Raw genomic sequence first — 27,663 nt, forward strand, 5'->3', positions numbered from 1 at the left:
AAAGGCTTTTTCAGTCCCGTATCCCTCTGCCATATTAAACTTTTGGATACGCGAAGTGTAGAAAAAAGTTTTTATGGGACTCAGATATGCAAATGAGTCACTCACATATTCTCTCACTCAATTAGGTGTAGACACAGTTGATTTACACTGTGGTAATTCCTTGCCCCAAATTCCCCCGGGCCTGACGCCATCATCATAGAATTATCTCGTGTTGTTGGCAGCACTTTTATAGCGGACAAAAGTAATTCTGTGCTTTTCTGGCTAAAGAAAACTTGTCAAATTCGCTGTCACACATTTTTAATTTAAATCAATGAAAAAAATTTAGGGGTTTGTTATTAGATGCGAGCGGGAGAAAACCTCAAAAACAATGATCGTTACAATGGAAATATTTATCGAGCGACTTTACGTGAGGCGAAACGTGACATAGGAATAATTTAATTTGGCTTGTGCAGGCGAGGAAAGATTTGGATCAAAATTCGATGAACGCAGTCTACTATTTTTTTATTATTTTTTACTATTATTATCATTACTACTTTCTTTTTGAGACCGCCTGAGCTGAGGTTACCAGGAAGAGTTAATCTTTACAAAACAAGTTTTGGAACGGTATCCGGTCAACTCGCCACCAGTGGCAAATTCACTCAGAAGCTGTGTGTGGTGTCTTGATTATGGAACAATAACCATTCAAAGGTCTAAAAGCAAGAAGATATTTCGAAGATTTTAATCAGTTTAGGTGCAGCAAAACCAGAATGAATTTCGGCGGGTGATTTTTGCCGATGGTTATGAACTCGTCTAAAACTTACAAGTTATGATGTAGTAGTATGTTGCAAAGTTAGGCGCGTACAAGAACGGCGAAATTTTTCAGACGTGGCTTTCCGTCCTTTCTTTGTGTCATGCACAAGGAGTGCCGAAGTGACCTTTAACGCGAGTTTCATTCTTATCAACGCAATTCGAAACCAAGTCTAACGGAACTTACGTCATAGTAAAGCTACGACCTTCTACATTATTGTTTTTTTTTCTTTTTTAATTTTAGTGATGCAAAATTAAAAGTGCACGCAAACACGGTGAAATCCAATAAATTTGCCACCGATGGCGATTTGACTCTAAATGGTGGTGGCGAGTTGTTGTGCCTGGCTAATTGACCGTAAAAATTTGCCATAAGACTTCGAAGTTCACCGACATGTTTCATTTCTAGATAATACTATGGGGCACCCTATATAATATACTTCTACCCTACTGAAACCACATATATTCAACTCAACACTATTTTCCAACTACTAAAACGATGTTTAAGGCATGGATGTTATTGATAGTGTTCTGCTGTTGACCATTGACGTCATCACTTGTGGAAGACGTAGAAATTGATAGCATTAAATTCGACACGAATAGAGGATTGTTATGTGCATACTTTTTACTTTCACTGGAAAAGGTCCATTTCAATTTTTATTAGTTTCCGGGGATCATTTTGGTCTATATTTCAAATTTTTCATACTCTAAGGAAATTGAATTTTTTCAAATTATGACTTGAGGTAACTCACCACTTGGCACATAACCTTCCCATCTCTAGACAGTGAGAAATTTTCGTGCGCTTCACTCCCAGAGTTCTTCAAGGCGCACTCATACCAATTTTTTCAATTTCACTTATTTAGTTATTTCTTTTTTTCCACTTGCGCGACGTACTTGGCCCTACGAAAACAGAGCATATCCAGCTCTAGGCATCGTACTTTAATCCCATTTCGTACTTTTCAGAATGTTTAAAGGACGGGATGTTTTTTAAAAAGCCCGCCTGCAATGACAATCAACTTTAGACTCGTTGAAAGGTAATCAGCCAATCAACGCTTGACAAATATTCGGAGAAGTTGCCGGATATCCCAAGATGCAACGTACGCCGAATTTTTAGTGTTCTCTCAAAATGGCTTCCGTCGAAGCTTTGACCAGTGTAGGTTTCTTATTGTTTTTATTTCGTTTATCCGTCGCTTCAGTACCTGGTGAACGACACGTCAAATTCCAATATAAGCATAGTTTTAAAGGACCGCATTTAGTGAATAAAGATGGAGCAATTCCTTTTTGGAATCACGGAGGAAGTAAGTTGCCATTGTTTTGATAAGTGACTAGTGAATATTCAATCTACACGTGTACAAAGTCACCTTAGCGCACGTTTTGTAAATTTTTGGCTGATTTTATTCTCCAATTTAGGTGCTATCCCCAGCGATGACCAGATTAGATTGACTCCTTCAATGACTAATAAAAAAGGTTAGTTTCCTGCCATATGATTTCTTTTAAACTGAACAAGCAATCCATCGGCCGGGTTTTATACTTGAAAAAGGTCTGTAAGGTAAATACTTCTCCAGTTGTCACAGCTGATTTCAACAACGGCGTATGCACTCCGTGTGTAACCTAACTTAGGCCGAACTTTTTGAAAATGTTGAATGTGAATGTATCAAAACATTTACTTTTCATCCTATAAACAATAGTTAGGAGGACATGAAGGACATCATTGAGGTCGCGTTTAACTTTAAAACTTTGTGTTCCGGAAGTATAATTTAAACTTTAGATCACAACTTAGACGCTCTTCATTGAAAAATATTATTATACTTTGTCTTAGACTGATTTCTTCAGGTTTCTTTGCCCTTGATATTTCTGTGATGTTTTTCTTGTCTTTTGACTCGAATTCAACAAAAAGTTTTAAATATATCTAGTTTCAAAGGGTATTTTATGTAAATTAGCAGAATATATAGGAGTTATCAACTATTTGAAGAGATAATAATCAGTTGTTTGAAATTGTTTTCTGAATTGTGTTTTTTTATTAGCAACCAGTCAAAATTTATCTGTTGTCTTAGTTTGGGTTGTCTCCCATTGACACAAAATATTTTTTATTAACAAGATCAGATAGAATTGCCTTAGAATTTTCAAATCATTTTTATTGTGTTAACATGTTTGTTCTGATCAGGAGTTTTGTTAAAAAAATTAAAAATACTACCCACATCCTCACCGACTCCAAGAAAGTTGGTAAAATCCAACATGAAGATGATTGACCTCCTTTCCCTTTGCTGGGCTATTTTTTGGCAAAGAAAGAAAGTGAGGCCAAAATAGTATAATATGTGGCATATCCTTTTCAAACAGGTTATGCCTGGACAAAAAGCACCTTTCCTCATGAGTGGTGGGAAATAGAAGTAGCCTTGAAAGTAACTGGAAGAGGGAGGCTTGGTGGAGATGGTGTGGTGAGATACATATAAGAGATTTTATCAATCAACAGTTGAATAGCTACTGTGATCCATACGATACAGACACTTATGGAGTACACAAAATAATTCAATGGTTTCATCTTATTATTACTTTATTATTTCATGTGTACATGTGAATAACAGTGAGAGGAATAATATTTAAGTCCCTCCAGCCTAGTGTCTATAATTTGTGGAGCATGGAGAGAGATCTTTTCAGTACCACTCCCTATTCTGAACAAGATAAAACTCTGTTAAAGGTGATCCCTCCCTTCATCACCACTCCTCTGCAATTCATCAAGTATTTTAATGTCTTGAAAAAGATTTAATGGTAATCAATTCAGTGTGTTTTGCAAATTTGTCACTTTGATCAAATTATTACTAATATGAGGAAGTCGGAACAGTGTAGTCTTTCAGACAGGACTTATTATTAATCTTTTCACTCCTAAGATCTCATTAGTAGTTCTCCTTAAATTGTTTATCATATAACTCTTAGGATGTCGGTTCAGATAACTTGGTCTTGAATCTACTAAGGATTAATTTTCTCACTCATGGGTTAACAATGATGTACTGATCTTTTACCCAGGCCATTTGGTTTACAGAAACTGCAGGCATTGAAGGTCCTGCATTTGGAAATACTAACACATGGAAAGGTCTTGGTGTTTTCCTTGATTCATTTGACAATGATCAGCAGGTATGTTGAGTTACATCTTGTGATTCTTATACAAATGATAATATCATTATAAACATATTATGTAAGTATTGAAATTAATTCATTCTCAGTGGAGAGTTATTTGACATGGAGGCTATTGATTATTCTCTACTCTATCATTGTACTGGAAAAGATCTTACTTTTGGTAAACTCTTTTTGTGTAAGATTCTAATATTTTAAAGTATACAGGTCTGAAATACAAACTTGCTTTTTTTTATTACTGGTTCATAGCTATATGTCCTGTGTCCCTTTTCTGTTTTATTCACTGATGTTTTATTGTTTTTTAGGGAAATAATCCATTCATTTCAGTAATGTTAAATGATGGAAATCAGATTTATGATCATAACAAGTACGTTGTGACTAGTAAATACATTATTTTCATGATTCATGTACCCATAATCTAAAAATAGTTTACTTATTAATGTTTTTTGTTGATAATGAGCATTGTTAATGTACACATATTAGATCAGTAAACAAAGGGAAATTTGGAGAAACTTTAGGCCTCTGCTGAAAAGTTTCGTTTCATTTCATACATACTGAGATTTAGTCTGTGAACTACTATCATTTGTATCATATTGGTTGAATGATGTATTTTCACAGTTGTTAGCTTCTAATCTTTGTTGGTCAATAAGAAAAAATCTTAGTATGTATAAAACAAAAACATTGTTGTGATGCATGAAAAAAACTCACTTTTTTGCTGTCCTCACTTGTTTGTTTTTCAATACATCACAACTTGTGAATAAAAATTGTTTGTGCTCAGTTTTCATGGAATAATCTCTATTTCTTAATTAACAAATGAATGCATATCTAAAATACTTTGGAGCCTTTTGACTAAGTTATTTTTGTTTTGTCGTAAATTTGAACAGTATGTTGTTACAGTACAAAGATGGGAATATGAATACTGTGGTGGATCTATGATAAATGAATAGAATTAGATTTGGAATAGATTGACCGCAGATGTAATGACTATGCAAAGTTTCTACTTGTAAAATCCAGCAATCAACCAAATTTCTCGGTTGCTTCCATTTACACTTGATATCTATTAGGCAGATGAAATCAAATTTCAAAGGACATTGATTTTAGACTAGTTTGATTTGGGTTCTCCTTAATGCTAGGTACTTTACCATATCCCTTAAATTAGTGAAATACTCATTAAACTTGTTTTAACCTTAGAAAATTACATCATCATGCTATATGTTGTCTTCTTTCAATTTAAATTATGTGACTTTTGATTCAATTTGTCCTGATGGTCTGTTAGTTGTCAATGGTTTAAGTATAATGTGACAAAAGGATAGTAAATCTGTAAAATCTAGTCATGTTCAGTTGTAACATCAATTTTCTTTCTTCATTTTGTTGCAGAGATGGACAGGATCTTCAACGAGGTGGCTGCTTACGAGATTTTCGTAATCGACCAAACCCAGTTAGACTTAGAATACGCTATTATGAGAATGTGCTCACGGTTAGTGCAGAAAATTCTTAGATAAGATACTCTTAAAAGCTTGTGTTATTATTAATAATTCAAGGTCCAGTTTTTCAAAGGGCAGATAAGGCTATCCAATAGATAAATTGCAATCCAATGGAAAAGTATTAACAAAACATACTGCACTAACCATGGTATGGAGATTTATCTAGCTTACAGCCTTATTCACCCTTCATAATAGACTTTCTATTCATCAACAAATATTTCATTTCACCTGAACTCTTTACCATAGTGGTGTATGTAGCATATTGTCTACAATTGTTCCATTTTGAAGAGTGTAATGTTTGTTCTCCCATTCAGGTGTGGGTACATATGGGAATGACCCCTAAACCTGAAGACTTTGAGCTCTGCACTCGTCTTGAAAACATAAGCCTGGCCAAAAATGGCTTCTTTGGTGTATCTGCAGCTACAGGTGGCTTAGCAGGTCAGTAAAAGCAGTATCAAACATTGCAAAATTTGCGAGGCAGTGGGAAACTGGTGATATTTGTTAAAAAAAAAAAAGAACATGATCAGTGGTCAACTCAAAATGTCCAGCCACCTTTATGCACTATTAAATTATACCGTCAGTCATATTGTTTTGTATATATATCATGATCATGGTATTTTTTGTTCCTAGATGACCATGATGTTCTTTCTTTTATTACCCACTCACTCACTCCACCTAAGGACACACAGGTAACTGTTACTTAGAAACTCCTGTGGTGTTCATTTGTTTGAGTCGCTAAGATAATCTAGTACTTAACTCTAACTTTAAAGTTTTTATGACTTACAAACAAGTGGTGTTTAAAATCTGTGGAAAATTCTTGTTTCTAATCTGAAAGGCCTTAAATGTCTTGTTAGGTCCGCTGAATTGTTGCACGAGTCTCAGTATAGAGTGTAACTTATTATTTTAATAGTTACTGTTGTTAGTAGTAATTCTAAAAGGACATGAGTATGAGAAGATGTAAAACAGCATCTTTTATTTTACTTTTTCTAGGGTGAAACAGGAATGAGTGAAGAAGAGCAAAAGAAGCTTGCAGAGCAGTATGAAGAATACCAAAAGAAACTGGAGCAACAAAGAGAGGAGTAGGGAAATACTTACTATATACATAAAGCTGTTCATTCCTACTGTAAATGAGTTGAGAAATATTGCCTGCATTCATCTCTTGACCTCTGCTCTACATTTATTTCTACAGGTACAAGACAGCTCACCCTGACAAAGTCAAGAAATCTGAAGCAGAGGTAACAAGTCTTGCTGATATCACCAACAAATTTGATATTGGAGAATTATTTGCCTTTGATGTGAGAAGAACCTAACCATAGAAACTTCATAATGATTTGCTTCTTACTTGTCACAAGTAACAGCTCAGAAAAACTCACTATTCAGTTGTAGTAATCAAACTGAGAAATTTTCAATTGAGTTATGTCTGTCTGTAGCTGGTAAATGATTTTTTTTAGTTGATGCCTAGTTGATTTTTTGTTACTTTTTGTTTATCTCTTTTGTGGCCTAACTGTTAGTTTTGGGTTTTAGTATGAGAGTGCTTATGAAAGAGATGTTCGTTTGGTATATGAAGGACAAAATGCTCTTCATCAAATGATCAGGTACTAGTAAATACTTCTTGCCAATAAAAATCAGTTAGTATACATATTTGTTTGTAATGAAAGGAAAAATGAAAATCCTTTTCAAACAGGGATGATGGTGTTATGATCCATTGAAAAGAGATGATTGTCATCTTTAAGACAAAAGGGTTCCATTCTTGTATTCAGTTTTATGATATGATTACCACTGATGAAGAATACCATACCATGGTATGTTAACTATGGCATGGTTAGAATATCAGCACTTGCATATACCACCTACACAAATCTTAAAATTTTATGTATTTGAATGATTAAACTCTGGACACAAAACTAAAAATTTAACACATTTGAAGCTTGTTCTAATTCAATATTTGGTGAATTGCAGATAGTTTGTAAAGCCACAGAAAACGGTTTATCATGATCTATCAAAATGCGTAGTTCAACCTTACTAGCATGAAACAAAATGCTTACTAACAATACTTTACAATGTTCTTGGGTTACTTAGTTTCTTATATTCTTACAATAACTGGAAATCATATGCGTTTTTCATGTTCCTTCCACAGCAACCTTCACTCTAAAGTTGGTGAATTAACAGTACAAGTAAATACACTATACACTTTGGTAACAACAGATCATAACCAGATTGGACAAGTGGTTAGACATGACCAAACCATCAATAGACAAGAAGTGAACACACTAATAAATATGCAACAGCAACTCAGTTCTAAGCTGCAAGAAATCAGGTAAGTGTAGTTCAAATAGCAATTTAGACATTTGTGTGTGAAATTTGAACAATTCTGGCTGACAAAAGTAATTCAAGATTGCTTTGCTTTTGCTCTTTGTTGAGCTTTGATTGGTCTTGTAAAAATGTGAGCCACCCTCTCATTCAATCAGTTTCAAGACTTCAACAAAGTGTGACTGGGTTACTCAAACACGTTTTTCCATGTTTCAAGCAGTTTCCTTGTTTTTTTTTTTTTTACTTTGTGCACTCTAGCTCATTGATGCTCACCTCCTCATGTAGTGATTGGTCATATTGATTCCTTGGGTTTTGATCTTATCACACCTAATATCAAAATACCCTCCAATGGCAGCAAGCAAATGATGATCATATTCCGTAATGTAAATTAATCTAGTTTACCAAATAATTTTATATATTTGACAGTGTAGTCTGATTGTCCAGGTGAAGGAAGTCCTGAGAAGGACTTTTGTCAGTAACTGCCACTGACTTTTTGACAACCTTAGCAGAAGTCATTATCAGAGTCAAGACTGAAGATTTTCTTAGGTTTCCCAAGGACTCTCTGCAAGGGTTGTCAATACATAATTATAGTCCTCAACAGAGGCTGAATCACATCTAATAATTCTATTTCAGTTTTCAAAGTTTTCAAAGAGGTTTTAATGTGCATGACTTAAATTAGGAACAGCAAATTTTCAAGTGATTTGTGATCTCTTTGTTTACAGCAACTTAATGAGTCAAGGAGGTAATATGGAGAGAAGAGATGTTGGTGACTCAGCTGGCGTTAATTCTAAACTTAGTGACATGCAGAATGCAATTGAATCACTAACACACTCAGTCAATAGTGTGGCAACTAAACAACAAGTAAGAGTTCCAACTGCTGATTGTTTACACAACCTCACTAAAGTAATTTTTGTTTGGGGAGCATTGTTTGATTTGCCCTTTTCACTGCCCTCTTGATTCAAAAATATGATGTTAATTTCATTGTTTAAAAGTCAGGGTACAACAATCTACTTGACCATGAGGTTCTGTGGAAAAAGCTCCACAACCTTTTTCAATTGTAAATTGCAGAGGTCAGTTGCTCACAAGATTAATTAAGATAATTTCATATTTAGATTCTGAAATTGAACTATCCATGACACTAAGAGCAAACAAGTTAAGGTCTCAGTCTCAGCCAGCAAGCATATTTAAAAAAAGTTTTCTTGAGATTACATCATTTTCCTTGGAGAAAGAAAATTCTGTAGCACTAATACTTATTATGCTGACTCACTCCTGACCAATGTTTCTTTTTCAGATGATGAGTGGTCAAGAGAAAAAAGAATGCCCCCCTCCCTCACCCATGCCACAGTGTATAGGTCCAGGATACTTTGTGGTTTTAATTGTGGCCCAGTTAATTATGCTGATTGGTTACATTGGATACAAAAATCAAAAGGAGGCGGCTGCCAAGAAATTCTTTTAGGAATTTTTGTTAAATTATCTTTGACATGTTAGTCTGTATTACAGGCTTGGGCGGGATGTTTGGAATGAAATGAAAATATTACTGTGTGACCTTTTACTGTACTAGCACTAAACTGCAGCACAGTGTCCACGAATTCAACATACTAGGAGATAAAGTTCCAATTGATAGGAGATTTTTTAACTTTTGTGCCACAGAAAGAATTTAAAAGTTGGCTACCTCATTTTTTTTTAATACAAGTTATTGGCATGTTACTGAAGATTATTGGCTCTTTTGTTAGAGCCTTTCCCCAAGAAAAGTAATAATGACATCTAGAAGGCAACAGTGTGAGGTCTGTCAACATAAGTTTTCATTTGTCGTCTGTGTAAAATTACATGACAGAAAACTTTAAAATGTTATTTGTCATTTGTAAAATCTATAAAGTTGTGTTTGTTAAATATGAATTAAAAAACCTTTTAGGAACAAATTTAAAAGCACTTGTTTCAAAAATGATGTACTCAAGCTGAATTGTATTTATCATCTCTAAATTGTCACTTATGGATCTTGAAATTTGTGGGAAAAAAAGCTAGAACCCTTAAATGAACTTTGCTGTTTCTGATGCAATACATAACCCAAGTTAAATTTGAGGTAGAGAGTTTTCTTGAGGCATTTTGGTGGTGTTACTCAATATAATGTATTTGGAATAGATGGAGATTGTCCATAGACTTTATGTCATATTAAAAAAGTAAACTGGTATAATTAAAAAAAAATTAAGGATGTGCTAGGTGTGATGTAAAATACACAGCAATGTTAGTGAACATCTCTCCTGTACATCAAGTTTTAAAGTTTGAACATCGCAAGTGTTGCCATACGTACTACTCTCTGCATTTCCAGTATCAACATATGGTTCTCAAACTTTCATCAATAAAAAATTATGTTTCAGATCTGTTTTCTCTTCAAATTATTTAGTTGGTTATTCATCTCTTCACTTTGTGTCATTCTCTTTCGGACATTCTATTCCCCGACTCTAGAAAGTACTCCCTAGATTCAGCACATCATTTTCAGAGAAATAATGTTTAGTAGTGATAAATTAGTTAAACTATTTCTTTTTCACTGATATATTATTTTAAAATTACAATGTTGTTAAATAGCAACAAGAATTTCTAAATAATATTATTATGCTATTGTGCTACTCATAAAAAACTACGCATATCATTTGTGAGTTCTTGAAATTTAAACTTCTTTGTGAAACCAGTACATGTATATTGTAAATGGAATCTTAGTACATGGGTTGCCTTTTTCCTTAAAATGCATTTTCATGAGCTCATCAAAAAACTCTTTAAAAGCCTTCTTTTTAATTTCACTGTTTCCAGCAATAACAGAATAGGAAGCAAAATGTTGATAAGCTTGATTACAAGAACTTACTTCTAAACTGTGCTCAAACCCTATGTACTCTTGTGGAAAACTGAATAAACTCTTTACAAGCATGCCAACAACTTCTTTCCATTCTTCTTGATGTGGAAAAACTAATGAACTTTCCTTGTCTAAAACGTCCAAATGATGGCCAAGTTGTTTGGCCCATGGAATAGAGAGGTCTAACAGTTTCCATAGGGTACCAAAAGCCCCATTTGGAACTAGAACTCGGTGAATCTCCTCCAAAGCTGCACGGTTTGTGAACCAGTGAAAACTTTGAGCAGCAACAACTACATCCACACTGGCATCAGGGAGGGCTGTTAACATTCAAGCATAAGAAAGTAAGTTCATTGTAGTAGTAACAGGTCTGACTATAACCATCCTTTGCGTTCAGTTTCCAAAAAGCTATTTTGCAATTAATTAAAACGGAACAGCCACTTTTTCCCAATGGCATGCATCTGAACGGGTCAGGAGTGAGGGTGGGAGGTTTGTGGGGAGGTGAAAGTAAATCTTTATTCCATTCGTTACTTTTGTTCTGAATTATACATTTTGTTCTCATTTTTCTCATATGCCCTTTTTTCAGTTTGTTTGTTTGTTTGTTTTTTTGGCCTTTGATACTTTCTTCTTCTGTCGTAATATTTCCTAATTCAGGCCTTATTTTCATTACTGCTCAAGTAGTGTTCATTACCGCGAATATTGCTTTCATATTCAAATACACTAATATAAATTAAATTAACAAAATGATAAAATTTTGCGCTTTAACTCACGTATACATTCGGCAGCACATTGGATGATATCCATTCTAGGTACCATTACTTTAAACTGCTCACACATGCTCTCCAAAGGCTCGCTCGCAATTACCCTGACATTCTTATCTGACAACACTTTCACCATCACCCGAGTGAATTTTCCTGTCCCACTACCTACTTCCAAGATTGTGAAGGGGCGAGCTTCCTTCGAACTGACTGTGCGGTCATTAACTTTTATACCAAGTTTGTGTAAAAAGTACTTGACCGCTTCTTCAGGGTAGTCTGATCTAACATTCTCGTAGTTTTCGGCTGATGCAAAAGCTATCCTTGCGAAATCGTAAGCCATAATTACTGAAACATTTCCGTTTACCTTACACAACGTATCTCATAAAGACTTGATTCCAATCTTCTTTACCAAGCCAAGCGACGCTGTGTTTGTTCTGGGGCAGTTTTCAGGGTCAGGAAAGAAGCGTCAGCAATCATTTACCATCCGACGTAGTTTCCTTGGATTTGAACATCAGACGTAACTATGATCTTGTTTTACTTTCAAATATTGCGTCGCATGTTGAATTTTATGAGGAGAATGCTCCATACATCATTTTTTTTTGTAGACAACATTAAAGACGGCTCTTCGAAGCTCAATGCAATTTTTGTAGTAGTAAGTGAGTAAGCTATTTCTCGCTAAACATGTGATGTATGGGTTAAGAAAAAGCTGCAAGATTTCAGTCAATCGAGGAACAATCATTCTTACGTCCCAGCTGTTACATGCTCAGCAGTGAGCTACCTACAATTTCAATCATCAAAACAAAACAATTATTAGTTTATACCTTGTCTCACATAAATTTCTGTTCGTATTATTGTGTCCTGCTATCATGAAAATAGTCCCTTCTACATTAATTAGTAGAATCTTTGGTAAAATTTCCGCACAGCCCCATACTGTTGTAAAACAAATCTGTTTTCCTAATGGCAATTTATTGTTTTTGTCATTTTTTTCTCTATCCAAGAACTGAATGCATGATATAGTATGGGGTTGTGCGGAAATTTTACCGAATCTTTTAGGCGTCATTCATGTACGATTTAATGACAGTAACAATCTTAAGAAAAAAATTGAATTAAAAAAAAGGGATTGTAGTGATTTTTTTAAAAAGAGAGCTAGTTTGAGAAACAACCTTCTTGTTTGCCCAATCAAATATTTGTACTTAGCTAAATCAACCAATTTCAGCCAACACAAATTGTAACACGTAGACACAAAAACAGACTCAAATTACATCCATCCATGTTCATAAGAAAACTCAATCACTGTTTATAATGCAGTTGAAACTTGCTAGCTTTCCTCTCTTTGAAGAAAAGAACAAATCCACAATTAATGTTGTTTAAGAGATTTTGCTAACTGCAGGAATGTTGTTTTGCACTGCACCTGGGAAACTGGGAGAGTGTGACATTGTCTTGTGACCCCAGTAGCCACTCAAAATGTTTCCTCAATTTACTGATTGAGATTTTTAAAATGTTTAAGTAAAAAATTTCAGCTTGCCCACTGACTCAGAGAATATCAGTTTATCCCAAACAATCCAGAAAGTCCAAATTGAGGGCTAAAAAATTTATATTTAGTGAGGAAAGTGGAAAGTAAGTGTGTATTAGTAGAAAAGTATGAAATGATATGACACATAATTGTAATAAATAATAAGTACACAAATATATTATACTAACACTGTAAACTTTTCTCACAACTCGGTGCAATTTGTCCTAACTGTGCTTACAGTGAGAATTGGCTAACTTGCATACCTCCTTGTTGCTATCTTAATTTTATTTTATGATGATTCATTTGAGAGGTTACAGTTGTATAATTTGTAAGTGTGTAGGAACAAAGCAATGAGTCACCTCTCAAATAAATCATCACATTTCAATCAGTTGGAAACGAGAATGTCAATCAGTCATCAGAATCTGTCAAGCATTTCAAAATGCACCTGAAATAGTTTGTGAACCCCAGCAAATGATAATAAGTATGTTATAACATATGTGATTATTAAAGTTGCAGGATATCATCATGTCTCATGTGCCAGCCAAGATAGTACTCAAGAGCACAACCACCAAGTCACTAAATGATCGGTGAGCAATGCACCTTGTATCTTGCTGTACATGGCATTATTGTACCTTTGAGCTGGCTTCCTGTTGCAATTTTGTCCTAAGAACTTTAGGAGCTTTGAAAGGGTCATCACTGACCACCAATCACAAGCCATATGGGAAGTGGCAAAAATTTATACCATGCAGTTAATATTGTTAAGGCTTGATGAAAAGGCTTTAAGAAAGTCATGGCCTGGTTGTAATTTGCTTTTTGAGTGAAAAGTGAAATGCATACAAGCACATTGAGTGCATGGTTACATTGAAGCCAGTAATATATACAAGGTACAAATTCCTGCTCTCCATCCATCTTCTGAAGCTTCACTGAAATGGCCAAAACTCAAGTCAGATCACCCCCTCAAGTAACTGTCACTGGAGTGCGGAGCAATCAGTTCCAGGTGGCTCAAGCTAGCATGAAGAATCGTCGCCTTGCTGCCCAGATGGCCAACAGACCAGGTGTCCAAGCAGCCCTTGGAGGAAACACATCGGACCTTAAAAGTCGACTTGGTTCACCAACAAGAGGAAGAGGTGCAAATAGAGGGTTATTAAAAAACCGATTGGGTAGTCCAGCTGTTGGTGGAAGAATTCATAGTGGGGGTCAAGTTGGTTTAGGTGGTGGATTAAGGCGGTCTAGTAATGTTCGTGGTGTGAGCCGAGCAAGAAGAGGTGGTGGTCTAGTTGGCCGTGGTGGTCGTGGTGTTGTGAAAGCCATCACTCGTGGTGGGCGTGGTGGGCGTGGTGGTAGAGGAGCAAAAAATGTAACCAGGGGACGTGGACGGGGTCATGGCCGAGGTGACAAGTCTGTGTCAAAGGATAGGTTGGATGAGGAACTTGACAAGTACATGTCTAAAACCAAAAGCCATCTGGATGCAGAATTAGATGCATACATGCAGAATGTAGTTGGAGATGAAAATTAATCTGAAGATAAGACAAAGATTGGTATGGCTGCTCTAAAGTGGATGATAAATTTATCAACCTGTTAAAACTGCATAGCTACAACAATTGTTATGGGGATCATTTGTTTAACAACAGATGGTAAAGAACTTGTTTTCATGGATTTTGTCATTTACAACTACAGATATTTTGGAAGAGTGGAAACTTTATCATCATGTCTTCTATAATCAGTAGACTGAACATTCATTACATCAGTGACATATTTAAGTTTTCTTTGTTTACTTCAATTTGTAAATATGCATTGTAGCCACTTTTTGTTGTACTCTCATCAACTGCTGTTATAATACATAGTTGATGTCATATTCTATAACAGTAAGCAGTTGAGATATTTTTTACATGTTTTGTCATGCTTACGGTGTTTAAAGCAGCAAGACTGTTAATTTTACTTTGAAACTTGAACAGCTAAGATCTCATAGGCCTTCCTTGTTAATTAAGTTTTCTTGGTTTCCATTTTAATAACAATACTTAACATTTGAATGAGAAAGAAGTAGAAGTAATACAGCTGAAAAAGTTTTTAGAGTTCCTACCATCCATGATAGGTCATCCTGTTCAGTTTATTATATTGGCATTACTTTTGTTATAGGGCTTTTTTTTTTAGCCCTGTCATGGCAAGTGCATCTTAAGAAGAATTGGCCCAAATTGGCAAGTGCCTGGTTTGTTATCCATTTTGATTGCTTGCATTCTTAGCCACATTAGGTCCATTTTGGTCAATTTTTCCCACACAAGCAGTATTAAGTTAAAGATTTCCTGTTTTTAAAGGAAATTCTCCTTGATGCAAACATATCATGATGCAGCTTTTACAATTTATCTCTATGCCTTTTAAATAAAACAATGCAATGTCACTTCACAATTATGAATGTTTTGTACATGGCTCATCCAGTATGAATGGTGTTGGAATAAGCTTTACCCCATTGTTCTTTACATCAATAATAATTGCTCTCTTTGTGTCAGCTGCTCAGACTTTTTCATTCTCCTGTCAACATCTAGTTTTGCTCTTCTTGATTGGAGGTTAGTTTTATTACTTCACAAGGTTATTTGTTCCAGTGTTCATAGAATGAATGTGCCCTAATACCCTGAAAGCAAATTTTTCCTCTTTCTAAACAAAGCATCTCAGAGGGCAGAAATCTTAAATCCACCAATTTGATTAGCTAATTGACCACCATCCGGATATTTTTTTTCTTTTCTTTTGAAAGTTTGAAAACAAGATGCACCTGTTTAAAACCTTGAGGAAATAAGTTGGGAAAATTTAAATTTTTAAGAAAATTGATTCAAATGAGAGTAGCCAGCAAAAGTGAATTTTACTATCTAGATAGAACCTCCCATGAAATGAAAGTCGGGCAGCTGGATAAAGTCTAAAAACAGAAAAAAAAAAAAAAAAAAAAAGCTATTTACCATTCTAGGTCAGTCCATATGGGCAAAAATGTACCTTTGGTCTTGAAACCAGTCCATATGGACCATGCTCACAAAAGAAGAAAGTACATCTATACTTTCATTTGGATGTGAAAGGAAATCTTAAAATATTGGGGATGATCATTTCCTTTCAGTTCATGACTTTTTGCCATGTTTGTAAATGTTAGATAACCCCCAATTAATTTGGTTCAGCTAGAATGGTGTTGGTCTCAGAAATTAATTCCTGGCCAAAACTTAGTTAACAATTTGGACCATTAATTTCCCCCAGAAGTTCAGCCATACCACAATCTCTCCAACTAACCTCACCAGCTTATGTCAAATGTTGGGCTTGGTAGTGAGTAAAATGAAAGATGAGAGAAGTGCAAGACATGAGGAAAAAATAAGGGGGTCCTTGTGCTTTTCCCATTTCATAGAAGTTGCGTGTCTGAGATCAAAGTCTAAGTTTACAGAAGGTAAGTCGAATGAGTGGGTCATGGTCCTTAAAGTTTCTTCTCTAATTGCTACTTTTAGTGGTTCCAAGACAGTTTCCATTGACTGCTCACCAGTAATTTTATTAATGTTTAAATCCTCTTTGCTAAGGAGAGGCAGTCCTTGCCAGCCACTTCTTGTTTCTTTTTTTTTTTCTTTTTTGCGAGCTAGTGAAGCGTCCTAGAAATTATTAACTGTCTCCTCTTTGTCTACTTGCTGATAAGAACGTGAAAGCGAGGCACACGACAAATAATTTTCATGCGATTACTTGACAACAGTGTTGCTTGAGGATGGAGGAATAAGCTTTGCTTTGTGATCTTTTTTTGTACCTATGGCCAAATGTAACATGGAATGGTAAGGGTTAAGTTCTGCATCTAGAGATTCTTGAGTTACAATTAGGAGAGCGAACTTTAAACAGACATTAGATGAGGCAGGGAATATTGCGCAACAAAGAAACCAAATATATGAATTAAAATAAGTTTTTCCACTTTAATGTGACAAAGGTAACCTACAATTGCCATCTGTGTCTTTCTATTGGAACACACTAAGCACTGCCTGTTTGGTACAGTAACATGAGCAAGGAGCTTATCAATACAACCATAACGTGCAAAATTAATTAAATTTACCAATGAGAACTTATGACAAGTTTTGTCAGTGGAAATAAACATTATAAATAAGTAATTACAATAATTATAATAACTCTTACTGCAAAATTAGCTTCCTTGTGTCCTGCAAACAATAAAAATTGACTTACTTTTTTTTAGAACTAAATTTAAATAAATGTGTCATGCACCCTCTAAATAGTTTTTTCCAGTATTTTGGTCTTTGAGTTAAAAACAATTTTATCATTCCATCACTAGCAATGATTAACTGTTTAGGCTCTTCCTCAGTGTTACCTAAATAAATTAGAGATAATGAAAAGTTATTTTTTCTGTCTTATGTGGTCAGCTCTTAACATGTCACAACTAAACACTTTTCAAACTATGGTTAAATAATGGACACATTTGGGTTGAGAAAGTAATTAGTTGCATTCAATTACCTGAAAAAAACACTAGAACACTGAGTTACACCAAAAATATATACAAAACTGTAATACAAAAATACTCTGTAACATGAGTATTAAAAAGACACATCAACAATGTTTCTGATGTACATGTCTTCCTGTGTAAATAACAATAAGGATTTTTTTCCAAACATCGCTCTGAATTACTAGTAGATTGGAAAAGTTAAAAAGAGTCTTGCTCCTACAAAACTGTACAAGGCCCAGCCTTGAGACAAAAAGTTCTTCTCTAGAGAAAACAGAGTCCAGCGTAATTTAAGTTTTCTGTTTTATCAAACTATTAATGCAATAAATCCTTGCACAGAGAACATTAACATCTAATGGTTATAAAAAAATCCTTAAACACGCTAAGATACACAAAAATAAACAACTAAAATAATTCAAAACAAACATATCTAATTAAGAGAAATTCAAAATCAAGTAGTTTGGTCAATCCAAGGTAGGGTTGGTCATTAGAAAAAGTCCAACACTCGTGTACACTGAAGAACTAAACATTCAATGTCAAGGTTTTGTGAAGAGTGAAAACAAAAAGAACTTGACACACCATGGGAAAATAATCCCAGTCACCTTAACAATAAATTCTGATGATAAGATTATTACTAGAGGAGCAATCAAGAATTTAAAATATTTAGGGAGTTTCTCATTCTAATGACCACTCAGCCATGGATGCTTAAACTTGCAAATCTTGTGAACTTGCTGTAAGTATTAAGCAGAAAATGCTAAAATTGAAAGGTGACAATGAAAGCAAACAAAACACGATTTTCCCCTGTACTATAATAAGAAATATCAAATTGAAACATGTGTTGAGAAATGTTTGCACAATCTCCAGCTCAACAAATTACTAACACTTAACCAGCTTGTGATGTAAACACAGAACAGAAACAATTTCACTGCATGTTTTCATCTAAAAGTGAAACCTAAGTAAATGATTAATAAACTGAACCATTTGAAAACAATCTACACCTGTAAGGTTAACAACAAATAACCAAATTTAAGACACAATGATGACAGCATCCTTACATGTCCTGAATAGCAAATTTTACACTCAGGTCTGTGGGGTAGGATGTTATACAGCCTGCCATTCACAACCTGCATCAGGATTAGCTACAAGAACTTCAAATTACTGAGAAGTACCACTTTTGCTTGTGCGGGTCAGTGGTCTAAAAATTAAAAAAGATTAGAGAATTATAAGCTGACAACTTCCTTACTATGTGTTTGGTGTGGCATTAGGTACACAATGATGTAAATTTAAGGCAGTCATTTTCTTAACTATAATACACCATATCACCTGTGCTGACGATATCCTTCAATTGAATGATGCCACAACCAACATGAATGACAGTAATACTTGAAACAAGATTCTTCACGGCAGAAGAATGGACCAGTGGTTGTGTGACAAATGTCACACATTGAATCCTCTAAATATGGATCAACCTGCACCTGATTAACCACAAATAAACAATTAAAGTTTAAATCAGTAATAATAACGATGGCTGACTAATGAGAGTTGATAAATACAACCCATAAATCGAATATGATAGACAAAATTTATTATAGCAACATATTTGTTGATCATTTTTACAAAGTTAACATAGAGAAAGGGGGTACCCTTGCGAAATGGCTTTTGGAATTCCTAGGAATTCCTAGGATTTTCCTAGGAATTCCTAGGAATTTTTTCCTAGGAATTCCTAGGAATAAAGGTGTGAATTTTCACGGTAAATTCGGACTGGGAATTCCTAGGAATTCCCAACCATAACAACTCTGGTTCTAAAAACCTAGAAATTCCTAGAAATTCCCTGAAATTACCTGAAATTCCCAGAAATTCCAAGTTTATAGCCAACAGGACTTGGAATTCCTAGGAATTCCAACTCAGAGAACCAATGACTTTCCCTGAAAAGCTGTAAATCTAAAAAATTCCTAGGAATTTCTGGGAATTTTTGGGAATTTTTAGGAATGTTTAAGAATTACTGGGAATTTTAAGCAAAAATTTGAGGCTCATGATATAAAATAAATACTTTAAATTAAAAAAACCCAGCTAAAATTCAAGTATTCAATGAAATTTATTTAGAAGCTTAATTAAGGCTTACATGTAAAATATTTTTGATTCATTATTAACATCAATGTGTGGTAATATTAGGATGGAATTTGAAGTTCTTTTTCTTGAAAACTTCATACGGATTAATCCTCAATTACAGCTATTCATATTAAATAGTCCTAATCAATCATTAAATTTGGTTTGACACAAATTGTGAATAAAATCTGTTGATTCTTTTCCATAAAATACAATATCTTAAATTATACTTGAAAACCAAGCACTCTTAGGAGTGAAGGGGTTAATAATTACAGACAAATAAAATTGATTTTTTGATTAAAATCTTGTTGTAACTGTAACAATTAATTAGAATGAAGTTATCCTAAACTGCAAACTTAGCTGCTGTTTGTATTTTTTTCCTGGGCTCACAATGAGTTGAATGAGGTTGTCTACAAGAAGCTTGACCATTTTGTATCTGGGTTCCATGACATCTGAATTTGAAAAAAAATAACATATTTAAATATATATATTTAAAGCTCAGACCAGGCCTTTAAGATGGCTATGAGGAAAAGGGCATTCATTGGATTCTCAAATTGAGAAATCTGTTATATTGAGTGACTTTTATATTGGAGTGGAGTTAGTACATCTCTCTCATCGATTTTACTAAAAAAGGGCTGAATACATTATTTTGTTTTTACCAAGGAGGGCTTCTTTATCTAATAAGGTTTTTCAATAACAGTTCCTATTATGAATCTTGAATGTTCCCAAACATGACTAGAGGAATCCTGAAACCTTACTGACAGGTTTATTTCATTGTAAAGCATAAGCTTAAGAAACTGCAGCATGCAAGTGACCGATTCGATTCTCAGAATTATTCTAGTTTCAGTTGCGCCAAGTGTTATGTAAGCTTAATTCAACCCGCTTCATCTATTCTTTTAAGATTTTGATCACGTAACGAATATCGCAATTTTTACTCACCACAAACTTTTAAAATCGTAGCTTTACAGATGGCCACTCGACCCTTGTTTGTACCAGTAAATATGTCAACTGTTGTCCCTTCTTTTAACTCCACGGCGCCAACGACTTTTACAACACTCACACTGTTCTTGATCTCCCAATGAACCACAATAAAAGCTATCATTAGAAATGTTATATTAAGCTAAACAGTTGAGAAAAACGATCAACTGATGAAAAGTACATTCAAAGATGAGCGCCAAATAGAGTCTTCTTTGTTTCCGATCACGGCATGATCACGTGGATCTTTTAAGACTTGTAATTGGCTAGCAAGGTGAATCCGCTGGCTTGCCGATTGTAGTGTTAAGAGAAGCATACAACTTTATTTTGACTTCTCCGACCGGTTCTCTGCTTCTTGACGATGGATACCTTGGTGATATAAATAATGATGTGAGCTCACTCTTTGTAGAAAAAATAGACAAGAATCGATTGTATTACAAATGCACAATTTGTGGCCGAAAGTTGTTGAGGAAACAAAGACTCAACTACAAATCGTCTTTTACCCTCATATTTATAAAAGAAGGATACCACATTAGGAAGTATAAGAGATACATAGATGATCCCAGTTTACCAGTACCTAATCTACAAAGCTTGACCGTAGCAAGCGTTCAGCAACATGTTCCAACACTGCCATCTCGATTCCTCAGTCAGTCGTTTCCACTGAACTTAAAGCAGTAGTGACAACAGAGTAGAGTGCATCTTACAAAGGAGAAACATTTGTACAAGAGACAGAAGTAACTATATGTGATTACAGAGGTGTGTTGGAACTCTGGTACACAAATAGTTATGCACTGTCCGAAGTATAAAACAATTTTGTTGATAGCCGACAGACAGAGAAGAACAACAAGTAACCTTTAGAGCTGTTATTATTGAAGTGTGACTTGCAATTTTCATTTTCATATAAAGAAGGACTTGTATTTTGCACCAAAAATAAAAATATGTAATATTTTTTGGGAGATCCAGTGATTGAGACATTTAAGGAAGTAAGTTCTGAAAGGAAACTTGGTTGGTACTTCTCACTACTAACAAGTCTTGTTGACAAATATTTTCAGATCAGAGTTTTTATGTTCATAACTAACAAAGTTCTTTAAGTGTAGATAACAATGTAATTATTGCTAATTATTATGGAAGTTGTGTACCAAGGAACAGCAAATAAATGTTTGATGATTTTGGCACATGAATGAACATGAGACATTAATTTGCATCACAATAAACATATTTTTTGATCATGGAATCCAAGAGTCCTTTGAGGTTAGAAAGCAAATCTGTGATATGAGTACATTGGATTAATTGGCAATTTCCATTTAACATAACTGACAACTGGTTCATGAGAAAATCCATATTAATGTAAAGATTTACTAAAACTTAGTTTGAATAATAAATTTCATAATATCTAAGTTATAAACATATACATGTATGTATATCTCTTGGTAAGTTTTGTATAGCATACCTTTTATTGAGCCAAAGTTTAAGCCTCTGAAATTACTCCTTTTCTTAAAACCTTTCAAGGTATTGAGAATTTCTTAGAATTTATGTGGACCTCAGGGTATTAAAATTGCCTCAAATTCAATTCCCAGAAATTCCCAAGAGTTCCACACTTCTTAAATTATAGGTAGTTTGTAAAGCCGAGAATTTCTAGGAATTCCTTGGGATTCCAAGTCCTCACAAAACTGGAGTCTTCCTTTCCCAGAAATTCCCAGTAATTCCAAGCTTTTTAAATCAGAGTTAATTTGCATAAATGGGAATTTTTGAGAATTCCTAGGAATTCCTAGAAATTCCCAGGAATTCCTAGGAATTCCCAGAAAACTGGGAATTCAGTTTGCAAGGGTCATTTGCATAATTGGGAATTTTTGAGAATTCCTAGGAATTCCCAGAAAACTGGGAATTCAGTTCGCAAGGGTAACACTTTTCATTAAAACTGAGTACCTTTTTCACAAATTTTGGCGTCTCTATTTCAACAAATCCTGACCGCACAGCTTCCAGAAAGCTCTTCTGATTGTTGAAGGTAATGCGACCAGAACCTGGGATGTCAAAAAATTTCAATTCAGTTAATAAAGATGAACTTAACTGCATGTACCTAATGATAAATTTTGTTTGACCTAGCCAATTCATGGAGCTTTGTAATTTTCTACCGTTGGGATAAATAAGGGTATTTTTCCTGCCAAGGTTCCTTCTAATCAGTAACTTCTTTTAGAGGCAGTCTCTAACTTTCTTGTCCAGTAAGCAAAAGAGGAATGCAATTTCAAAAAATCATAGCAAATTGCTCACCTGACTTACATTCTGGCAAACTTCACAGAAGTAGGTGTTACAGAGACAGAACTGAGTTATTTTACAAATACAGCTTACCTATAGGATAGCGATGTTTATCAGTATCAATACCAGCATAGACAACTCCACCAAACAGCTCATTCATTATATAAGCCAGGCCCTCTGCAATGACAGAGTCACAAAAATCTTTACAATAAAATGGTTTTTTCCTAAAATTCAAAATTCAGGTATGCTGATTTAAAATGTCTTTTCTACAATGGGAAAAAAAGATTATAGTTAAAAGCCACTTCTATATTTCTGATGGTTCAAGTGCATGTGATAAGATGGAATGTTTATAGGAAGAAGTTTTGGCTTAGATCAAGATGGTTTAATCTTAATATGGTTCTGCAACAAACCAAAAAGTGATGGTTGACATTGTCATCAGCAATGTACAGTTGATTAATGTCACACTTGACAGCAGCCCTCACCTGCATTAAGCATACCATGCAGTCCCCCTACAAACACTGTCCAACTGGTGTCCAATCGTTGATGAGGGCCACGCACATAGTTGGTATCAGACAGAACCCAGGGAATCACCTGCACCTAAAAAGCACATTTACAGTCAAACAGTTCTTTTACTGTTTCTAAGAACTTGGTTTAACCAGACAAATGAACTAACAACTTAGCAGTGCACTAAAACTTTTAAGTGTACCATAACATAGTGCACATGTCAGATGATTACCAGATATTATGCCTGTTTACCACTGACAGAAACTTGATTGTATTGTCTTGAAGTTATGAGGTGGGAAATTAAAAACCCTTGATAGTTTGTTGGAATGGCAAGGGGGTGTGGGTGTGTGCGTGTGTGTGGGTGTGTGCGTGTGTGTGTGTGTGTGTGTGTGTGTGAAGATGACTCACTTTAAATCCCTCTGTGGAATGAATATATTGTTATTACCTCTTTGCACCTCATACGTCGACTGGATATCTTGAAGTACCAGTCTCCACCATTACAGAAGTCATGAGTACAAGATGCTAACAAAGCTTTCACTGACTTCTCAGAATCAAATATTAAATACACATATCCTAAGAAATAAAATCAGGTAAAAATCAACTGGAACTAGAGAGATTCTATAAACTTCCCCTCTTGTCAATCCTGGTAGAAACATCAAACTTATGTTTCTATGTTTCATTAAAATATCACTCCTAAAATACAATTTATTCTTTCTATATTTTTCATTTCTCATTAGTAATCTGACTATTATACTGCATTAAAATACAACAATTAATGTGCACCTTCTCAATTCAAAGAAATAAGATAAAAGGTTGTCATGCATTGGATTGGTCACTTCTGATTGTCAATAGTCTGACAAAAAAGATCTATGGTCAATCTTCTTAATATTGTAACTCCCAGAGTTTAAGTATCCAATATACTGGTCACATTTCCTACTTTGACTGTCACAGCACATAGGTACCTTTAGGTGGATGGTGAAGATGCCGGCCATCAGCCTTCCCTGGCCATTCCACCTTCACTGAGCCAAATGGTTTGAAGGACATCACAAGAGATGCTACAAAATAGAGAAAACTTATGTTTGTTATTAATCACTTGGAAGGAAAATATTCACATACAGATGTACAAACCTAAATAATCAGTCAAATTATGCTTCAATAGAAAATCATATCATAATAAGAACAGAATTAAATTTAATGTGTGATTAAGCAAGTTTAGGTTGAATGATGTCTCACTTATAAAGAAATTAAATAACAACAACTGCCCCTCAGTTACCACACATCCATGCAGCCACACCTTAGCCAGTCAAGGTACTCACACATCATTGGTCAAAGTTTTGCTTGTGCTTTAAAATTTTTCACATCCTAATACAGCTCAAGTTTCAGACAGTTGGCCATAATGTAGCTCAGAGTGAAAAGTGAGCAAAAATAAACTAATTTCACCTGGTAGACAAATTGTTCAGTAAAGTTTGAATATAGCTTTGCATAACTGTTACATGTCATTAGATCTGTTCACTTGATAACTTGACAAACACAAAGTAATAGAACCTTCAGTGATATCCCAAGGAACACCTCCCAAGAATACTTTTGTTGAGTAGCTTGGATTCTTATAATTTCGGCGAGGTAACTGGCCTGACCACTTCTTCATATTTCCTTTATTGAAGTCTGCACCTTGTTAAGAGATCAACACAGAATAACATTAGGCCAGAGAAACAGTAGGCTGCATTTCTGATAATATTATGTTTGCAAGGTGCTCTCAGGTGGCACCCCTTCTGTCTAACAGCCACCTTCCCTCTGAATAAATAAGGATTTATTAAGAATTTTCAGCTTATTCTTTTGCCCAACCAATCTATGTATTTTTGGATCTCCAGAGAAAGTTGATTGTGATCAGGGGAATAACTTTTAAATGGCCATTGATTAACACTGACCCGAGTTGCTATTACATGGAATAGATTTAAATGCTTTACCTGATAATAGCTGAGGAAGTCCTTGGTGTTGAAAATAGTCTAAACTTGATGGATCATTCCACATTCCAAACAATGGATTGATGCCAGTCCACCTCGGATCAGTGAACAGGCTGCTCATCGTGGGTGCCACCATCTCAGATTGTTGCTGTAACATTCCAGGTGGTAACCCAATCTGCCTTGGCTGACAACGAGGGAAAACAGAACTGCGGTATGAAGGCCTCATAGGACTAATACTGGCTTCAGAGTCCACAGGAGACAGAGGAGAGAATGGAAAGGCTCCATATGGAGAAAAGGCACTCATGGGAGAAGGTGAAAGGCTATCTGGTGGGGTATGTAATCCAAAATGAGTGCTACCAGCTACGAAGTTGCCCTGAAATTAGGAAAGTTGTCCCTATTGATACCATTATAAATACAGATAGCAATTCTTAACAAAGAACTGGTAGGCCTCACCTAAACTTGCAGTGCTAAAGACATCTGGCTAAAGTTATTGAGCCGATAATAAATTTACTCCAAGCATAAGTTATCTAAAGGTACTTCCTGTCCATGCTTATATTTTCTTTTCTCTTTTAAGATATTGTTTGAATAGCATTGTGCCTGTTTTAATTCATTCCATGTTTAGTAGAAAAATCTCTGCAATTTTCACCATGTAAGATTATGCCATGTAACAGATTTTCCTTACAAAAAAACAACAAAACAAAACAAAAGCAGCTTAGTCAAAAATTTATTTCGAATTTATTTCTCAGTCTCGCGAAATTCCAAAATCTATACTACAAGTCTATTGTATCTGCCTGTAAAATGGTTAGGCATAACTATTGACCAAAATCTGAGAAAAAACAAAGATATTATCATGAAATTGTATCACTTCAAATCGTTGACACAGATTATCTGGCTCAATTTGGCTTACTTGAAAAAAATTAATTTTGATGGATAGAAGGACAAAAGCGACTATAATTTACAAAACGGCACAAAAAGCATACACTTCATTGCCAAAATTAGAAACTAATACAGACAGGAAAGAAGACACAAGGTCAAAGAGATCAACGCGCAGCCACAGGTTTCAGTCAGAAGAAAATAAATAAGTTTTAAACGATTACCATGAAGAGTTCACTTGTTCTCAGATCGTCCATATGTAACGGGCTGGGAGATCTAGAATCTGGAGGTGTTGGCTGAAAACCTGGGTAACTAACGAACGGTCCACAGGTTGTAGCTTGAGATGCTGGTTGAGGCGAAAACAAACTTCTACCCGCTGAGTCTGTCAAAACAATGCAGCAAAGCTTTTCTGCGTTACGTTTAGCGTCTGAATTTGATCAAATGTGTTCCACATGAAATCAAAAGAACTCGAACAGATTTCAGGAAGTTCACTTACTAGAATCCAACAAAGCATTGATTCGAGTCAAGATGGAAGTTTTATCCTCGGGTGCATTCTGTAGAGGGTGAAATTAAGATGCCATCGAGATCAGAGAATAACTGGCGTAAAAAGACGGCCGACTGAAGCAGTTAAAAGACAGACAGCGATTTTTCCGCTGAGGAATTGTTTGTCATCTACCTCGCAGCAAATTCAACATATACAAAACTAGGACAAGTTTGGACATTGAATTCAGTCAGGGTTCAATTTCGAACAGAAAACAATTTAAGGAACGATGTAGTATTTACTGCATTAAGCTAAGGTTCGTTCCTTTAACGTAATTTTAGTGCTTAAGTTGGAAAAACAAGTTCAATCAACAACGCTCTAGCCGGAAAGAGTTCCTTCCGCACCTGGGCTTAGTCTGATGACAACTGCTGACACAAGCTATTTTCGACTGATAGTCGCACATTTCGGCTAACATCAACAAAAATTCAAACAACAACCTAGCAAAACAAGCATTCAGATATTTGAACTTACCTCCTTACTCATGACTGACGGTGAAAGCGCTGTTTCCTTGCAAGACTGCCCTGTGTCGTCCCTCATTTCGTCCCTCATTTGTATGATTTCGCGTTTAGACGCTCCACATGCACGTGGAATCTCTGGATTCTCGTGCAAGTCACCTTATTGGTCAGTCAATTATTTTTATTGTTTTTTGACCAATTGGATCATCGCAAAAATGACAAGGGCAACCTTTCTCCAATTATAACTTCCGTTTTAATTTTCTAAACTACAATTTTTTTCGTACACTTTTTGTCGCGAAAAAACGAGCTTTCTACACGATCACTTCTAATTACTTAAACCTCGACAACTACCTCGACGTAAATAAAACATCTGGCAAAGCTGTTAAAGCGCATTTTTACTTCTAAATTAAACGCAAAAATACCCCACTCACAAAAATGTTTACCTCTCGTGAGCTAATTAGGATTTTTATTATGTTTTTCTCCGGACTATCTTTTTCTTTTGGGTGGGATATATCGCTTTGATATCTCAATTCTCCGATTAAGTGTCCCGGTTTTTCTTTTCCGACTGTTCGAGTGGCCTGAAGTTTGTTCGTTGACCCTGGTAATGGACGCATGAAAAGCTCCCGATGCGATATCCAGCCTTAGCGTGACTGCCAAATGTCATCATCTAAACTGCATTCAGAGAATCTATTATTTCATCATGTCATATTTCATTATCAT

At 35.2% G+C, this 27,663-nt stretch overlaps 4 protein-coding genes across 8 annotated transcripts; 2 read left to right on the plus strand and 2 right to left on the minus strand.

Moving 5' to 3' along the window:
* The first annotated feature begins 1,904 nt into the window (after window positions 1–1,904).
* Window positions 1,905–10,082, plus strand: LOC131798384 (protein ERGIC-53-like). The gene is made up of 14 exons (XM_059116016.2): window positions 1,905–2,081; window positions 2,194–2,250; window positions 3,121–3,218; window positions 3,805–3,912; window positions 4,218–4,279; window positions 5,290–5,389; window positions 5,711–5,834; window positions 6,027–6,085; window positions 6,387–6,475; window positions 6,586–6,631; window positions 6,921–6,991; window positions 7,534–7,713; window positions 8,429–8,567; window positions 8,998–10,082. Exons 1-14 carry the CDS (start codon window positions 1,910–1,912, stop codon window positions 9,160–9,162), a joined length of 1,470 nt encoding a protein of 489 aa, XP_058971999.1. The 5' UTR covers window positions 1,905–1,909; the 3' UTR covers window positions 9,163–10,082.
* On the minus strand, window positions 9,199–11,671 carry LOC131798385 (uncharacterized). The gene is made up of 2 exons (XM_059116017.2): window positions 11,319–11,671; window positions 9,199–10,868 (listed from the first exon to the last, which is right to left on the minus strand). Exons 1-2 carry the CDS (start codon window positions 11,644–11,646, stop codon window positions 10,372–10,374), a joined length of 825 nt encoding a protein of 274 aa, XP_058972000.1. The 5' UTR covers window positions 11,647–11,671; the 3' UTR covers window positions 9,199–10,371.
* Window positions 11,672–11,699: 28 nt separating this feature from the next.
* Window positions 11,700–15,225, plus strand: LOC131798386 (chromatin target of PRMT1 protein-like). Of its 3 annotated transcripts, none has more exons than XM_059116018.2 (4): window positions 11,700–11,823; window positions 11,912–11,962; window positions 13,330–13,406; window positions 13,738–15,225. In XM_059116018.2, the coding sequence occupies exons 3-4, from the start codon at window positions 13,345–13,347 to the stop codon at window positions 14,333–14,335; spliced, it is 660 nt and encodes a 219-aa protein (XP_058972001.2). In that variant the 5' UTR covers window positions 11,700–11,823; window positions 11,912–11,962; window positions 13,330–13,344; the 3' UTR covers window positions 14,336–15,225. The 3 variants fall into 3 exon arrangements, with proteins under 3 accessions (XP_058972001.2, XP_058972004.2, XP_058972002.2); XM_059116021.2 differs by having other exon boundaries at window positions 11,706–11,823; window positions 11,912–11,958; XM_059116019.2 differs by lacking the exon at window positions 11,912–11,962 and having other exon boundaries at window positions 11,710–11,823.
* A 1,494-nt stretch (window positions 15,226–16,719) lies between these two features.
* LOC131798405 (cytoplasmic polyadenylation element-binding protein 1) lies at window positions 16,720–27,280 on the minus strand. Of its 3 annotated transcripts, XR_009341320.2 has the most exons (13): window positions 26,960–27,280; window positions 26,444–26,501; window positions 26,172–26,329; window positions 25,078–25,447; window positions 24,659–24,781; window positions 24,076–24,168; window positions 23,559–23,686; window positions 23,092–23,206; window positions 22,703–22,786; window positions 22,283–22,377; window positions 18,599–18,750; window positions 18,331–18,470; window positions 16,720–16,979 (listed from the first exon to the last, which is right to left on the minus strand). XR_009341320.2 is itself a non-coding variant. In XM_059116048.2 (12 exons), exons 1-12 carry the CDS (start codon window positions 27,035–27,037, stop codon window positions 18,431–18,433), a joined length of 1,494 nt encoding a protein of 497 aa, XP_058972031.1. In that variant the 5' UTR covers window positions 27,038–27,280; the 3' UTR covers window positions 16,720–18,430. The 3 variants fall into 3 exon arrangements, 2 of the variants coding, with proteins under 2 accessions (XP_058972031.1, XP_066027737.1); XM_059116048.2 differs by having other exon boundaries at window positions 16,720–18,470; XM_066171640.1 differs by having other exon boundaries at window positions 16,720–18,470; window positions 26,172–26,351.
* Window positions 27,281–27,663: the final 383 nt, after the last annotated feature.

Source organism: Pocillopora verrucosa, chromosome 1 (genome assembly GCF_036669915.1).
Source record: "Pocillopora verrucosa isolate sample1 chromosome 1, ASM3666991v2, whole genome shotgun sequence".
NCBI classification, from domain to species: Eukaryota; Metazoa; Cnidaria; class Anthozoa; order Scleractinia; family Pocilloporidae; genus Pocillopora; species Pocillopora verrucosa.

Bases quoted from the DNA above. Each gene is read 5' to 3' on its own strand.
- LOC131798384 (XM_059116016.2), top strand. From the start codon at position 1,910: ATGGCTTCCGTCGAAGCTTTGACCAGTGTAGGTTTCTTATTGTTTTTA. The intron at 3,913-4,217 runs GTATGTTGAGTT...ATTGTTTTTTAG, and splicing joins CATTTGACAATGATCAGCAG to GGAAATAATCCATTCATTTC. The intron at 6,476-6,585 runs GTAGGGAAATAC...TTATTTCTACAG, and splicing joins CTGGAGCAACAAAGAGAGGA to GTACAAGACAGCTCACCCTG.
- LOC131798385 (XM_059116017.2), bottom strand. From the start codon at position 11,646: ATGGCTTACGATTTCGCAAGGATAGCTTTTGCATCAGCCGAAAACTAC. The intron at 10,869-11,318 runs GTGAGTTAAAGC...GAATGTTAACAG, and splicing joins ATGTGCTGCCGAATGTATAC to CCCTCCCTGATGCCAGTGTG.
- LOC131798386 (XM_059116018.2), top strand. From the start codon at position 13,345: ATGTCTCATGTGCCAGCCAAGATAGTACTCAAGAGCACAACCACCAAG. The intron at 13,407-13,737 runs GTGAGCAATGCA...CATCTTCTGAAG, and splicing joins ACCAAGTCACTAAATGATCG to CTTCACTGAAATGGCCAAAA.
- LOC131798405 (XM_059116048.2), bottom strand. From the start codon at position 27,037: ATGAGGGACGAAATGAGGGACGACACAGGGCAGTCTTGCAAGGAAACA. The intron at 22,378-22,702 runs GTAAGCTGTATT...TTGACATCCCAG, and splicing joins TAAACATCGCTATCCTATAG to GTTCTGGTCGCATTACCTTC. The intron at 18,751-22,282 runs GTACTCAGTTTT...GTGGTTAATCAG, and splicing joins CGCCAAAATTTGTGAAAAAG to GTGCAGGTTGATCCATATTT.